This window comes from Caretta caretta, chromosome 10 (genome assembly GCF_965140235.1).
Source record: "Caretta caretta isolate rCarCar2 chromosome 10, rCarCar1.hap1, whole genome shotgun sequence".
In the NCBI taxonomy this organism is placed as follows: Eukaryota; Metazoa; Chordata; order Testudines; family Cheloniidae; genus Caretta; species Caretta caretta.
In genome coordinates this window covers 51,086,839-51,102,977 of record NC_134215.1, presented here as the reverse complement: position 1 = coordinate 51,102,977, position 16,139 = coordinate 51,086,839, and the positions used below count along the sequence as shown (strand labels likewise).

The 16,139-nt window shown below is 42.1% G+C and overlaps 1 protein-coding gene across 1 annotated transcript; it reads left to right on the top strand.

Moving 5' to 3' along the window:
• The first annotated feature begins 3,616 nt into the window (after nt 1–3,616).
• DNAJA4 (DnaJ heat shock protein family (Hsp40) member A4) lies at nt 3,617–13,645 on the top strand. The gene is made up of 8 exons (XM_048865672.2): nt 3,617–3,774; nt 4,061–4,198; nt 9,548–9,728; nt 10,668–10,772; nt 11,502–11,729; nt 11,913–12,143; nt 12,849–12,949; nt 13,034–13,645. Exons 2-8 carry the CDS (start codon nt 4,067–4,069, stop codon nt 13,244–13,246), a joined length of 1,191 nt encoding a protein of 396 aa, XP_048721629.1. The 5' UTR covers nt 3,617–3,774; nt 4,061–4,066; the 3' UTR covers nt 13,247–13,645.
• Nucleotides 13,646–16,139: the final 2,494 nt, after the last annotated feature.

Here is a 16,139-nt window from a genome sequence, read left to right as displayed (position 1 = left end):
CACTGTATCTTTTTTTTTTAATTGTGTTTTTAAGGGGTAGCTCCCTCCCACCCCCACCCATCTCTCCTTTTTGCATGCTCACCTCCTCTTTTTCCATCCATTACTGCTCTAGGAACAGTTCACTGTTGAATGGTGGAACTTTGGAATTAGAAGTAGTTCCTCCTCTTCACAGTTCCTTCTGCTGCTACTAACCTATAAATAGTGCAGCTCAACATTCAGTGTTTGGATTTACACGTGAGAAGCGTGTGACCCTGTTTTTAGGGGTGGATGCCAGAAGAAAGCCAGTCACAAAACAGATCACAAAACTGAGGCACAGAAGAGCGGTGGAATTGAGAGTGATGTCAGAGGGGAGAAGGTGATGTCGTGGGCACAGTTGAGATGGCGAGGTTAGAGGTGGATGGACAATGCAGTTGGTGGAAGTGGGATAGTGACAGAAGTGGGGTATTGATGTAGCAGGTGGGAGATCGACTCCTGGCAGTATGAGAGGTCAGTGTCAGGGCAGTGGTATAATGACCTGAGGGGGTAGGTGACATGGGAGGGCAGGGAAGAAGCCACAGGGGGCACTGTGAGGAATGCAGAGGAGTACCTCAATGATGTGGATAAATCATGAAAAAGGCAGTGTTGAGTGTGTTTCGGGGAGCACCCCAGGGGTTGTCTCAGAAAAAGGTGTGAAATGGTTCATGAGGAAGCAGCGGGGGTTGTGTTTTGCATTGAGGTCAAGGAGGCTTTGGAGGGGGAAATGACAGGTATGTCTTTGGGAAGGGGGGTGACCTAAAGGTGTCTCAGTGGGGAGTTATGTGTGGGTGAGGAAGGATGTTGGAGGAACGGCAGTGTGTGTCTCGGGTAGGGTGGCATTGGGGTTGTGTTGTGGTCTGAGGGATTAGCAGGAGTACATTGTGTTGAGACAGAGGGCATTGTGATGCTGGAGGATTTTTTTTTGCTGGTGAGAGGGCAACCTGGGGTGTCTCAGGGAAGGAAATTTGGAGCGTACTGGGCATGGGTTTGTCAGAAAGAGTCAGGAGTTGTGTTTCTTCTGATGTGAAGAGAAAGGGATATCTCAGGTAAGGGTTGCCTCCGATGCGGAGTGCTTCCTGGAGATACATAAGAACAGCCATACTGGGTCAGACCAAAGGTCCATCCAGCCCAGTATCCTGTCTGCCGACACTGGCCAATGCCAAGTGCCCCAGAGGGAGTGAACCTAACAGATAATGATCAATTGATCTCTTTCCTGCCATCCATCTCCACCCTTTGACAGAGGCTAGGGACACCAATCCTTACTCATCCTGGCTAATAGCCATTAATGGATTTAACCCCATTAATCTATCTTGTTCTCTTTTAAACCCTGTTATAGTCCTAGCCTTCACAACCTCCTCAGGCAAGGAGTTCCACAGGTTGACTGTGTGCTGAGTGAAAAAGAACTTCCTTTTATTTGTTTTAAACCTGCTGCCCATTAATTTCATTTGGTGGCTCCTAGTTCTTATATTATGGGAACAAGAAAATAACTTTTCCTTATTCACTTTGTCCACCCCACTCGTGATTTTATAGACCTCTATCATAGGCCCCCTTAGTCTCCTCTTTTCCAAGCTGAAAAGTCCTAGCCTCTTTAATCTCTCCTCATAGGGGACCCGCTCCAAACCCCTAATCATTTTAGTTGCCCTTCTCTGAACCTTTTCTAATGTCAGTATATCTTTTTTGAGATAAGGAGACCACATCTGTATGTAGTATTAAAGATATGGGTGTACCATAGATTTATATAAGGGCAATAAGATATTCTCTATCTTATTCTCTGTCCCTTTTTAAATGATTCCTAACATCCTGTTTGCTTTTTTGACTGTCACTGCACACTGTGTGAATGTCTTCAGAGAACTATCCATGATGACTCCAAGATCTCTTTTCTGATTAGTTGTGGCTAAATTAGCCCCCATCATATTGTATGTATAGCTGGGGTTATTTTTTTCCAATGTGCATTACTTTACATTTATCCACATTACATTTCATTTGCCATTTTGTTGCCCAATCATTTAGTTTTGTGAAATCTTTTTAAGTTCTTCACAGTCTGCTTTGGTCTTAACTATCTTGAGCAGTTTGGTATTGTCTGCAAACTTTGCCACCTCACTGTTTACCCCTTTCTCCAGATTATGTATGAATAAATTGAATAGGATTGGTCTTAGGACTGACCCTTGGGGAACACCACTAGTTACCCCTCTCCATTCTGAAAATTTACTATTTATTCCTACACTTTGTTCTCTGTCTTTTAACCAGTTCTCAATCCATGAAAGGATCTTCCCTCTTATCCCATGACAACTTAATTTACGTAAGAGCCTTTGGTTTGGGAACTTGTCAAAGGCTTTCTGGAAATCTACGTATACTATGTCCACTGAATCCTCCTTGTCCACATGTTTGTTGACCCCTTCAAAGAACTCTAATAGATTTCCCTTTACAGAAACCATGTTGACTTCTGCCCAACAATTTATGTTCTTCTATGTGTCTGACCATTTTATCCTTTACTATTGTTTCAACTAATTTGCCCGGTACTGATGTTGGACTTATCGGTCTGTAATTGCCGGGATCACCTCTAGAGCCCTTTTTAAATATTGGCATTACATTAGTTATCTTCCAGTCATTGGGTACAGAAGCTGATTTAAAGGACAGGTTACAAACTACAGTTAATAGTTCCGCAATTTCACATTTGAGTTCTTTCAGAACTCTTGGGTGAATGCCATCTGGTCCCGGTGGCTTGTTACTGTTAAATTTATCAATTAATTCCAAAACCTCCTCTAATGACACTTCAGTCTGTGACAATTCCTCAGATTTGTCATCTACAATGGACAGCTCTGGTTTGGGAATCTCCCTAACGTCCTCAGCCGTGAAGACTGAAGCAAAGAGGTAGGTAGGTAGGGGTGTGTGTCCTGTATGGGGTGTGACAGTGTGTGTGTTAGGGTGACCAGATGTCCCAATTTTATAGGGATAGTCCCGATATTTGGGGCTTTATCTTATATAGGCACCTATTACCCCCGGCCCCCCCGTCCTGATTTTTCACACTTGCTCTCTGGCCCCCCTAGTGTGTGTGTGTAGAGCAGCAGGGCATGACGGTGTGTGGGGGGTGTGACAGGAGCATATTATCTGGGAGGGGAAGGCAGCCTGGGGCAGGTGGAAGGAGGAGGTGGGTGGGGAAGTCTCAGGTGGAGGGGAGGCCTGCGCTGTCTTGTGGGGAGGAAAACACTGGAAGTGGCTTTGCTGCGGGTTTCTCGGGGTGTGGTGGGCAAGCAAGCAGAAGGGTGTGCTGGGACTGTGTGTAAGTGAGCTGTAGCTCAAGAAAGCTCATGCTCAAATAAATTGGTTAGTCTCTAAGGTGCCACAAGTCCTCCTTTTCTTTTTGAGTACCGGAGTGTCTGGCGTGGTCAGTCTGGGCTGGGAGGAGCGGAAGTGGCCGTGTACAGTGTTTCTCCGGGGAAGGGCGTTGAATGTGCGGTGTATGGGGGGGGGGGCACAGCTAAGCCCCTTTCAGTACCGTGAGCGCCGGTAGCAGCAGCGGTTGCCTAGTAACAGGAGGCGGCTGCTGCAAAGCGCGTCCCGCCCCGGCTCCTCCTACTACAAGGGCTGGGCGGTGACGTCACGCGCAGGAATTCTAGACCGTTCCAGAACTGTGACATAGGGTGGCGTCATTCCAGAAGGTTCGGCGCTGCCGCTATAAAAGCTGCGGAGCTGGCCGGGCGCTGCGCTACGAACTAGTACTAAATCAGTTGCGTGCGGGGGCTCGTGAGTGCCATAGCGGTAAGAGCGGCCGGTCCCAGCGGCGCCGGGTCAGGGATGCCCCCATGTCTGCTGGGGGCTGGAAGGATCAGCCGGTGCCTGACCTGAGGGAGCCGATCGCCTCCCGGCCGGCGTCCTGTGCCCTAGGCACCAGCTGCCCGGCAGTCCCCAGCCGGGGCCGGGCAGCGCCGTGCGGGCGTCCGGTCGGGGTGGGGGCTGGTCGCTGGCCGGGCGAGGCAGCGCCGTGTCACGGAGCGCTGGTCCCCGGCCCGCAGCCCCCTAACGCTGGTGTCGCTCTCCCGCCCAGGGCGCCATGGTGAAGGAAACGGGATACTACGACATCCTGCAGGTGAAGCCCAGCGCCTCCTCGGACGAGATCAAGCGCGCCTACCGCAAGCTGGCGCTGAAGTATCACCCCGACAAGAACCCCAGCGAGGGCGAGCGGGTACGTGATGGAGCGCGCCCGGCTCTCGGCGGGCACCGCGCGGGCTGGCGTTGCGGCGGCACTACGGTTCAACCGCCTGTGGGGGGAGGGGCCTGCCGCAGCCATGAACCCTTCGGCCCCCCTGCCCAGGGGCTCTCGGGGTCTCGCAGAGCCGGAGGCGGGGTGTAAAGTCTCCCTGATCGTTCTAGGGCCCGGCAAGAGAGACGCTGCTTAGCCCGGGGCGAGGGGGCGGTGTGTAAAAAGCACCTGCCGTGCGGGGCGGGGTTTGCTTTCCCCTGGCGCGCCAGAGCCTTGGTGTTGGCGGGTGCTGTCCCTTCTGCCCTAGCAGCCGGCCGGGCCGGGGCCGGACCGCTCACGTTAGCGCCTTCCGATCGCCAGCCGGCTGCAAAGGGACTTGCTTGGCTGCTGGTGTTCCAGCTGGTGCGGCTTTGCCGCGTGAGGACGGCCTCCGACGCTGTGTTCAGAAAAGCCAGTCGTAATTAAAAGCTCGTTTGAAAACCATGCTTCAGTTTCGACATATAACAAGTGCTGCTTTCGGCAAGCTTCTAGGATGAGCAAAACGGTTGTGGCTCACATGAAAACTAGCTTTTTAACCTGGTTCTGCATTTCTACACTAAGATCTTTCCACAGGACCACTTACTTGGCTGTGTCTAGGACCTTGCCTTGAGTTCCATGAATAATGCCACTTACATTTTAAACGTGGCTCAACTGCCCAGTATCTTGATGTCTATGGTATCAAAAGAAGAGCAATTAGGAGCACTTGGGTATCAGGATTGTTGATTGGTCCATGAAAAGCAAGTTAGTTATATTTAGTCATGTGCAGATGAGTGACCATTGGTCTTGTAAATAGCAGATGCTTTCTACAAGTGCCAGGGTAGATTTGGTTTAAATGGAATTGATTTAAATCACTGGTCAGGAAGACTCGATTTAATCATGGATTTCTACATAAATGTGCATTCTTGTTGGTTGTTACAACCTTAATACATATTCTTCACAACTTGGAGATAGATGCAGGTTTCATTTTTAGAAGGTACACATTATACATTTTTAAAGTGATTTCTTTTGAAAACTTTTCAGATTAGTTTTACAACTATATCAAAAAATGAATGGTTGTTTGATTATTTCATTTACCAAAGCTAATTGAAGTAGTTCACCTCCCAGTGACTTCATACATAGCTATCTCCATTCCAATTCAACAGGTTAATTACATTAACATTTGGAGGATTTTCTTGCCATGCTGTATTAGGAGGAGAACATCACCAGACAGACATTTAAGTTGTTTTATTTAACTAAAACAATAATGTTATGTATTTTGGATTTTTTTCTTCAACAGCAAACATATAATATTTTAACAAAACAAGCATATGAATTTTTGAATTTAGTTAAATATTCAAGTTTTTAAAAATCAGGTTTGTTTTTGTTAAAACTGTTAACTAAAATAGTTAAATGAAATTCTAAAAAAAAACCCAAAAATTAAATAGAATACGTCAGCCAGGTCAACAGGAGAAACTTAAAATATTGTCTTCTGCAGCTAACTCCATCTTCATTTTCCTGTTTGTTCATAATCTGGAAAAGAAGAACAAGCTTTCCTTCTTTTTCAGGTCCCAAACTGTTTCTCAATTTGGAATGAATTAGTCCAAAGGAAGAAAATATTCTTTCTACCGGCAGAAGAAGCTAAAAGTGAGATTATCACTTCAACAGTCTCTGAATCCAAGTGCTTAAGTGACTTCCAGTTCACTGGTGTGACTTTCTTTAAAACATCATCAGGAAACATATATTTCTTGAATGGTTCTTATTCCCAAACTGGGTCTCTCTTACAGCCTGCTGCCATTACAGGTTTTCCTTTCTAGTGAGAGAACCATACGTTAGATCTCAAATCAATGAAGGCTACACTCAGAAAGACCTCAAGACTTCTGGAATATGCTGCTCAAATAGTTTCACTTTTGTTTCTACTGCCTGTCCCTCCCTTCTCACATTTATCTCCAGACTTCTTCTCCTTGTCCAGATCTATTCCGCTCCCAGCAATCTTCTAGTCATTGAACTTTTTGAAACTTTGCACTTTTAGAGAGAGGTTAGGGATTGAATCTCTGTACACAAATTTGCAGAGGGACAATGGGGTTGAGGTCTGTTATTTCTCACTGTTATCTATTATTTACTTATTTTAAAACATATTTGCTGTTAACAAGCATGTTATCTCTGGAGATACCAATCCACATTTTGAGAACTGCAAAACTAAGCATCTCTGATGGTATCTTCTAGACTGAGCACTGAGTCCCATTGGGTAGATAGAAAGATTAACCTAAATAATCTATACAGAAGCCCCTAGAACTCTGTAAAATTGGGTCCCTAATCCATAAACTATTGGAACTCATTTACAAAACTTTTCTTAAACATTACATGAATATATTGTCTCATACTATAGAATTAGTATTTATAATCCTATTCCATGATGAGATATTTTTGAGCTATAATGTATCTTAATTAGAACTATCTTTAGATAGGTTTTTTCCTCAAAAAGGATTTTATCAAAAAAAAATCAGATTTAAATTAAAAAATCTGATTTTTTTAATTGAATCATTGATTTTTATCCACCCTGACAAGTGCAGAGTGAAGGATTATTTAGTTCTGGTTCTCTTCTGTTATCTCTGTTCTATATTGAACGAATGAATGTAGTGTTCTTATTGCAGTAAAGAGTATTTCCAATTAAGCATAATGCATTTTCCAGACCCTTTTGAGACTTAACTTTTTTGCTCATGTCTTTGGAGCATATAATCTCATATGCTTTCATAAACTTTAAGGGGGAGGGAGGATTGCTAGCTCAGCTGTCACAAGCTTGTGGAAGAAGTAGATTGACACCATTTTTGTCTCTTCTGATTTATGAGAATTTTTGGTGCTATCCTGTTGCTAAGAAATTCAGTTCATCATTGTTAGTTCTGCTGTAAACAAGACTCAAATGACGGCTATGAGCACTTTAATCACTGTCATGCAGTGCTAAATGGCATGATAAGTAAAGCACTGCTACCAGTATTGCTGTACTACACTACTGTTACAATTGTTGGAGCTGTGCTTGTGATGGCAACAGCAAAAAAAGACAATGGAGATGTGTGACTTAATTGTCCAGAGGGAGCCATGTCAGCTCTCTATGTGGAATTAACTACAATGGAATTTTTTTTGTGGATGGTCAGAAGGAAAGCGCCTTTCTCAAACATCATTTGATGAGATGACAAGAGCAGTGTAGTTACATGCTCAGAAAACTAGCTGTACTTTGAGTGGTAGGTTTATGAATTTAGTGAAGCTTCTGGAAATTGCTTTAAAAAAGGGCATAAGTGAAATCAGTATCTCTAGTCTTAAAGAGCAGTGTGCAGAACAAAAATTGAAGTAGCAGGGTCTAGCATGTAATTACTGTAATGTGGTCTGCTGTGTCTTCCATTTTTGGAATTTTGCTATTTTATTAATGCACGTACCATTGTAATCTAAGACCTCTGGCTCCATAGGTATTAAAAACCCTTTCAGAAACAGTGTAGACAGTCTTTTCTCTAAGAAAATAACCTTGTGTCAAAAAGAATGCAACATTAGCCTCTTTACTTAGGAACTCTAACTGCCTTACAGTGGAGTCTTGGTCAGGGGAAAAGAACTGCAGGTGACGTGTTAGGATATAGATAGTCAGGCCTGTCTGTAAAGGCCTATACTCTAAGAATTTAGGTGTATTCTTATCACTTGGCTGGTTAGAGGTATAAAAGAAAGAATCAAAATCACTATCTGCCAGTGTAAGGTCGATCTCTTACTGTGACAGTCTGAGGCCCTGTTCTTAGGCTAAGGCCTTTGGCTAAGCAACAGAAGCAGCCATAAGCTGGGAAGCAACCGGTCACCTCCTCACATTCCAAACTAGTCACATTGAAATAAGGTGCTATTGGGCTGTTAGGAATACAGTCCTGTCCTGATAGTGCCTCTCCTCTCCAGAGAAAGGGAAGTGCCTAGAAAATGTAAAAGGAAACTTAGTTTGATAGCATCCTGTCTGGCAAGAACACACTTATCAATAGCTGGGATGTGAAATCCTCACTTCTGTATTGTTTTGTCATTATAGTTCCCACTTTGCTATTGTTTGTCTGTATAATCTCTGTCTGGTTCTGTGATTGTTTCTGTCTGCTGTATAATTAATTTTGCTGGGTGTAAGGTGGTGGGATATAATTGGTTACATAATCATGTTACAATATGTTAGGATTGGTTAGTTAAATTTCAGGAAAATGATTGGTTAAGGTATAGCTAAGCAGAACTCAAGTTTTACTATATAGTCTGCAGTCAATCAGGAAGTGGGGGGGGGGAATTGGACTCATGTTTTGCTAAAAGGGGAAATGGGAACAGGGAATGGGGGTGGGGAAATTGGAATAATGTTTGGCTAAGGGCAGGAATGGGAACAGGGACACAGGTGTAAGGCTCTGTGGTGTCAGAGCTGGGAAGGGGGCACTAAGGAAGGAAACTGGAATCATGCTTGCTGGAAGTTCACCCCAATAAACATTGAATTGTTTGCACCTTTGGACTTCGGGTATTGTTGCTCTCTGTTCATGTGAGAAGGACCAGGGAAGTAAGCGGATGAAGGAATAAGCCCCCTAACAATATACAGCAGCAGATCATGAGGAACACAGATCATAAAAATAATAGTCAAAAAAACTGACATATGAGTCAGGTAACTAGAAAAAAGTTCAGTTGTTCATCATTTTGTCTTCAGCCTGTTGCATAGTAATAGGAGAACTATAAATCTGGATTCATATAATAAAATTTCCCTTGAAACCAAGGGATATGTCCACTTCTAGACAAGACATAAAACTGACTTTCTGACCACTTAATGTCAGTGAAGTACCTCTTCCTTTTGTCATAAAAGGCTTGTTAAACCTAATTTGACCAAAATATTACAGTTAAATCCTGCAGGTTTAACTGGATATAAAATCCTTCATTGCTATCGTTGGAGGTCAGTGGTGAGTGAAGTAGTTATCAATGGCACTTCAGTGTTCTGTAATAAAACTAATGGAAGCAAACAACACCCAAACAGAATGTATAGCTGTTGGTGGCAGACAGTTGAGAAGGCTTGATGTGACTTTGTTGTAACTTGTATTTACCATCTCTTAGTGCAGCATAGAAATCACTTAATATGTGTTGGGGAAAACACTGCAAAAACACAGGTAGTATCTGTACATTTTAACTAACTTTCTGTTGACAGTGCTTTCTGCCACAAAAGGATTACAAGTACTGCAGAAAAATCTTGTTGCAGTTCAAATTTTCTTGAGATTCACTTCTAGGTTATTCTTGCTCTTGGTCATAGTTGCTCAGAGCTTTTCTCTTTCTCTTTTTTAGTTTAAGCTCATATCCCAGGCTTATGAAGTTCTGTCGGACCCAAAGAAAAGGGACATCTATGACCAGGGTGGGGAGCAGGCTATTAAAGAAGGAGGCTTGGGTGGCAGCAACTTCTCTTCACCCATGGACATCTTTGACATGTTCTTTGGTGGTGGAGGCCGAATGAATAGAGAGAGAAGAGGTACATAGCTCTAAAGAGAAGTTCTAGAAACTTACTATGAACCAGTGCGTAAGACACCTGTGCTGCAGTATTGCTATTTTTATTAAAATGCATCTAGTGTGGATATTGTTAATAGCAACGGCATAGGTCATGTATAGTATGAGCTGATCTATTGATTATAGAAATAATTTTCTAACATGTAGCTGATACTAAAAAAAAAAATCAGTGACATGGCTAGATTATGTTAAATGGGTCATGGATAATCTAGAGGAGAGACGATTTAGTGTCCAGAACAGAGGACTGGGAGTCAGAACCTATTTCTAGGTCTGCAACTGACTTGCTGATACACCTTGGACAGATTACTTAAAAGGGTACTATCAACTTGAAAATAACACTTCAAAGCATTACATGTAACATCTAACACTACAAACAAAAGATTGGAGGGGGTAGGGGGAACAAAATTTAAAAACTAAGAATTCTTGCTGTGCTTTTGATGGCACTTTCTGTATAGGTCGTTTTACTGTCTGCCTATCCCCCATTTTTATGGGTTTAGTAATAGGGGAGAGAAACTTTTTAAAATTATGCCACAAACTGGTGAGGGAATATGAAGGCAGCTCTAGCATTAAAGTGCTTCTAAATTGACATGATCGCATGTTTACAATGCCCCAATAATGTCTTGCTGTCTCAGTTAATCTACAAAATGAGGTTAATAATGGCTGCCTAATTTATGGCCAAATTAAGTTCTCATGTAAGTGGATGCAACTCCATGGAAGCTGTCAGGAGTTGCGTTTGCTTACACCAGGATTGAATTTGGCTTTTTAAAATTTGTAACAAACTGAGATTCCTCAGTTAGCCTAAACATATACTAACAAGTAGTCTGTTTAGAGACCCTATAATAAGAAATTGCCATTAATAATGTTTGTATTGGCCTTTAATTTTTCTAAACTCTTTTCCTTGAAGGCAAGAATGTTGTGCATCAGTTGAGTGTCTCTCTTGAAGACTTATATAATGGAGTTACAAGGAAGTTGGCACTACAAAAGAATGTAATCTGTGAGAAGTGTAAAGGTATGAACTTCAGTAATGTGGATCATATAAAATTCAGCTTTTTAAAGTACAGACAAAGGGAAAGAAGCACTGAGTGGCTACACGAATCTCTGTAGAGCCCATCATTATCATGGCACCTAGCCATCAATGAAACGGTCTGAAAACCTTTTTTACACTGTACTTATCAACAAATAAGGCCATTCCTTTCAAGTAAAACAGTAGCCTTATCATATATTAGTGAATAGAACCTAGATTTTAGTTCCCGAAGGAGCAATAATAAAATTCAAATACAGGATGTTAAGATGGTCGCTTCTCTACAACATTAAACAACCAACCATGTATGTTCTTAAAATCTTCTTTTATATGTGCATTAAACATCATATGCTTACGTAATTGTCTGACCTTGTTGACTAGCATAAATCTTCAAGTGTTAAGACGCTAGACAATTATGTAAAATTCTAGCAGACAGCTTTGTTTTAGAATGCTGCTGGAATGCCAAATGGCTACATTTCCAAGACATGATAAATATGCTGATCATTCACTGAAAATTGCTAAAATGTGAAGGGAGGGTGAAATCAAGTGTGTGCAACTGGGAATGTACCAAATGTGTCTGATTTCACATGCAGTACATCCTAAGTGTACTTCCCTCTTAATGCTAAGAACTAGGGTTCAAGCAGTCTTATTGCAGAATGGTATTGAAGGAATAGCTTTCCCTAAGGTGTCGACCTCAGATTTTCTTTCTGCCTCAAGGATATGGTGGAAAGAAAGGAGCAATTGAAAAATGCCCCATGTGCAAAGGAAGAGGAATGCAGGTTCTTGTTCAGCAGATTGGACCTGGCATGGTACAGCAAATTCAAACTATGTGCTCAGAATGCAAAGGCCAAGGTGAACGAATAAACCCAAAGGACAGATGTGACAATTGCAATGGATGTAAAGTTGTCAGAGAGAAAAAGATCATAGAAGTTCACATTGATAAAGGTAAGAATACTTAAAATACTTAAAATAGTAGCTCAATCTCAAATTTAGTGTAAATCTTTGAAGTGTACAGATTTGTCCCAGAAATTTAGTTTTGTTAAAATGAGTTCTTAGAACATGTTACAATATTGGTATCTAACAAAACCGGTATAGAGTAAACCTATTAATTTAAATTACCCTTTATAGGTATGAAAGATGGGCAAAAGTTGGTATTTCATGGAGAAGGTGATCAGGAACCTGACCTGGAACCTGGTGATGTTATAATTGTGCTGGATCAGAAGGATCATAGTGTCTTTCAGAGACGAGGACATGATTTAATTATGAAAATGAAAATTCACCTCTCTGAGTCTTTATGTGGCTTCAAAAGGACTATTGAAACACTGGATAATAGAGTCCTTTTTATAACTTCTAGACCAGGTAGGCTTTCAGAATTTTGCTTGTTCTTTTAGAAATTGCTTGTTAGTTGGCAAAAGTCAAACTTCACTGTTTAAGGTTCCACTGAATTTGTTACAGGAATGGGATTTTAGAAATTAGTCAACCCTGATCTGATTCAGTTACTTCTGTCAGAGTTCCTGCTCCCGTTCTATTTCCAACTCCAACTTGTTGGCTTCTTTTATTACAGGTGGAGTGGATAGCACTGCCTGTAGATGAGGTTGCTTGACACTTTGCAGTATAAGATCCTGGTTTTGATTGCTTTATAATTTTGCTAAAACTAAAATGGGAGTCAAACATCTATGAAGTTAAAAATTGGAGTGAAGAACCAGGAAGCTACTGAGTCCATATACAGCTGAAACACTTTCTGCAAGAAATCCCTTAAAGAGAAACCAACTAAACCCCACACACACACACACACACACACCCACCCCTACCCCCCCTTGGATTTTCACCTACTGTTCTTTAAGGGTTACTTTTAAGACTGGAGAACAGACTTCATTTTTTTCTCATTACACTTTGTGTACAGTCAGCATCCCTTTGTGTTTGTATGGGCTTTCGCAGCAATGGTGAAGAGAAATTCATAAACCCAGGAATGTTTCCTGTTACAAAGCTTTGCTTTTATGGCTGTAAACCCAAATGTAAAGATACCAAAATGTATACTGATTCCAGATCCCTCTTTGTGTGCAGGTGAAGTGATAAAGCATGGTGCTCTAAAATGTATCCTTAATGAAGGGATGCCTATCTACAAGTCTCCACTGGACAAAGGTTATTTAATTATACAGTTTATGGTAAGTTCACTGCTTATTCACCTTCATGTTTAATGGAAATGTAAGGCAAGGAATTACTTACAGGGAAAACATTTTTATTTGTAGGTCATGTTTCCAGAGCATCAGTGGCTTCCCATGGAGAAACTGCCTATATTAGAAGCTTTGCTTCCTCCACGAGAAGAAGTAATGATTACAGAGGACATGGATCAGGTTGAACTTACAGAGTTTGATCCAAGAGAGCAAACTTGCCGTAATAGTAGAGAAGTATATGAAGAAGATGAAAGTCCCAGAACAGGAGTGCAATGCCAGACATCTTAAAATGAAATTGAATGGATGAGTCATCTGGAATGTTAATTTTCACAATGAAAACTGCATGGCTTCAATAGCCACTACCTCTTTTTTTTTTTGTCTTCAGCAAATTGAGTTGCTGTGTTGCCCATATGTTTGTAACCAATTCATATTTAAGTATTCATAGTCTTTATATGTAACTTAACATTTCCTAGTTACGCAGCTGAGAAAATGGACTGTGCATATCTTTTAGTTGCTATAAAGGTCCACAGCTTTAGTGAAGTACCGCTCAGGAAGCAGAGTAAGTTCAAGAGTACTATTTTATGTAAGACTCTTGCAATACCAGCTTAGTGTGTCTTATGTAAATATTTTTCATATGGTAAAGTTAGCTTGTTTCCTACAATAAAAACATCTTAGGTCCAAGCAGAAGTCTGTCTGAAAAGTACAGTCTTATGCTCCTTTCATCATTAAGCCTGTTATAAGTCTATAAATCTTTGTTCTGTATGCCAGCCCAGAACTAAATGTTGAGCTGAGGCTGTGTTATGTCCAGTAGCCAATCTCAGAACTAACTTGCTTTAGTGTCTCCATGTTAACTTTTCAAAGTTTATTCCTCTGTTGCTAGGCAGTTCAGGCTAGGGCTTTAAGGTTTAGTTTAAACAAGCCGTTAGACTGTTTAGTATAGTAATACTATGTTTTTACCTCCTCAACAATGTCCAGAAGTATAATGGATTCTAGGCAAACATACTGCTACACAAAACAAGCTTTTCATTAATCATTTACTTGAGCACCAGCTTTGTTTGCCTGTCTTACCACCTAGCATAAGTATGGCTAAGTAGCAAAAACTCAAATAGGATAAGGCATGGTATGTCTATAAGTTAGTCTACTAGAAAAAGCTTTTTACAACTATAATTCCTTGTGATGAACACACTTAATCGGGTAAGTAATGTCAGTTTAGCTGAAACACTTGCCAAAATGATAAGCTAAACTGGAAAAAGCACTTCCACCAGAATAAGTACCCAGAGGGGCCATTATAGCCAGAACTCAGCTTTTTCTTTTCCACAAACCAAGTACATGACCCTGCCTCAAACAGTGCATAGAGGCCCTGCGACTTCCCCCTTCCTCTCTGTAATTCACAGTACCTTTAGAAGGAGTGGAGAAGTTAGGTTTACCTGCCACTTACACTAGCAGGCTAAGGGAACTTATGTCCTGTATTTTTAATAGGGACCTATATTTTTTTCCTCTCCCCATACTGTCAAGTGTACTCTTCCACCTTAAGATCTGTTCTATTTGTATTTTAGTCTGTAGAGTAACTACAGGGGCTATTCTGACAGTGATCTCTTTAGATTTTATTCCAGCACCAAGTTAAAATAATAAACCTGTAAAACATTAGTGTTACTGTTCCAGCTTCAGGTAGCAGAGGTTTCCCTATCCTATGTTTTAGGTCCTTTCTTAGCTCAGTTACTCTCTCAAAGCTAGGACTGTTTCGGATTACAGCAGCCTACAGTAAAGTCATAAGTTTTCTGAAGGGGGATTATATCAAACAAGTCCCTATTCAGAATCCATTGGTTCTAAAATCTCCAGACTGTATTCAGATGAAATGCACAGGGGCTATCAGCACTTGTCAATTATATTTCTAGAAGTAGTCGAGATGGTCTATATTAGCAGTTTAGTCACATGAGAGAGCTCCACTGTCTAAATCAGTGTAGGATTTATGTACTACTGCTGATTGGAAAAATGGGTGCTTCCTGTAGCTGAGCTTTTCAAATTCTCATTGATGTGCTGTAGTAACTGTAACAGCAATGTGCAGGGCCTCATACATAATTTTACAAACACAGAATGACACCAGTCATGCTTAAGTTCAAAGTAGCTAGCTGTTTTTATTTATGCAGCTGATAGGACTTATTGTGTTTATAGCAGTATACATCTCTATCCAAGGGTATTTGTATAGAGAATCAGCAAGATCTGAGATGGCACTAGGGATCAGCATATAGCTGCTGTTCACATAAAAACATATGGCCATATGCCCACATGGTATAAAAGGCAACACCCTTGTACACAATTTGATTTAGTTTCTGTAACATAACCCCCTACGTCGGTTCTATTTACCTGCTTTTTCCACTAAAGGAATTCCTAGCTTCAGACAAGGAAAGAGCTGATCTTACATATGACTTCAACCTGCAGAATAAAGACTTGAACCTTCAGCTCTTGCTTGCAGTGGGACGGGTGGGCAAACTATAGCCCATAGGCTAGCTCTGGCCCACCAGCCGTTTTAAGCCAGTCCATGAGCTCCAGCTGGGGAGCAGGGTCTCATGCTTGCCAGGCTCCAGCACTCCAGCTGAGCAGCAGGGTCAGGGGCCACTCTATGTGGCTCCTAGAAGCCACAGCATGGCCCTGCTTCAGCTCCTACATGCTCCAATGGATCCCTCTGACACTCCAATGGGAGCTGCAGGGGCCGTGCCTGTGGATAGGGCAGTATGTTGAGTCACTCGGTCATGCTTCCATTTCGGAGCCAGAGAAGGGACATGCTTCCGGGAGCTGCTTGAGGTAAGTGCTGCCTAGAGCCTGCACACCTGAGCCTCTCCCCATGCCCCCAACCCCTGCCCTGATCCCCCTCCCACCCTCTGAACCCCACAATCCCAGCCCAAAGCCTCCTGTCCCACGCCAGAGGCCCCTCCTGCACTCTGAACTCATTTCTGGCCCCATGCCAGAGCCCATACCCCCTCCTGCACCACAACCCCAATTTTGTGAGCATGGCCACCATACAATTTCTATTCCCAGATGTGGCCCTCTAGCCAAAATGTTTGCCCACCCCTGCATTAGGAAGAGAAAAAAAGTCCCCTTTGAACATTACCACTGACCACAGAGTGTCATACTTTGCTTGTAAATACCTGTCTACCACTACATGAAGCATAGTATAACTTTT

Excerpts from the sequence above, each read along its gene's own strand:
- DNAJA4 (XM_048865672.2), top strand. The coding sequence starts at position 4,067 with ATGGTGAAGGAAACGGGATACTACGACATCCTGCAGGTGAAGCCCAGC. Across the intron at positions 10,773-11,501 it reads AATCTGTGAGAAGTGTAAAG|GATATGGTGGAAAGAAAGGA; the intron begins GTATGAACTTCA and ends TTCTGCCTCAAG. Across the intron at positions 11,730-11,912 it reads AGAAGTTCACATTGATAAAG|GTATGAAAGATGGGCAAAAG; the intron begins GTAAGAATACTT and ends TACCCTTTATAG.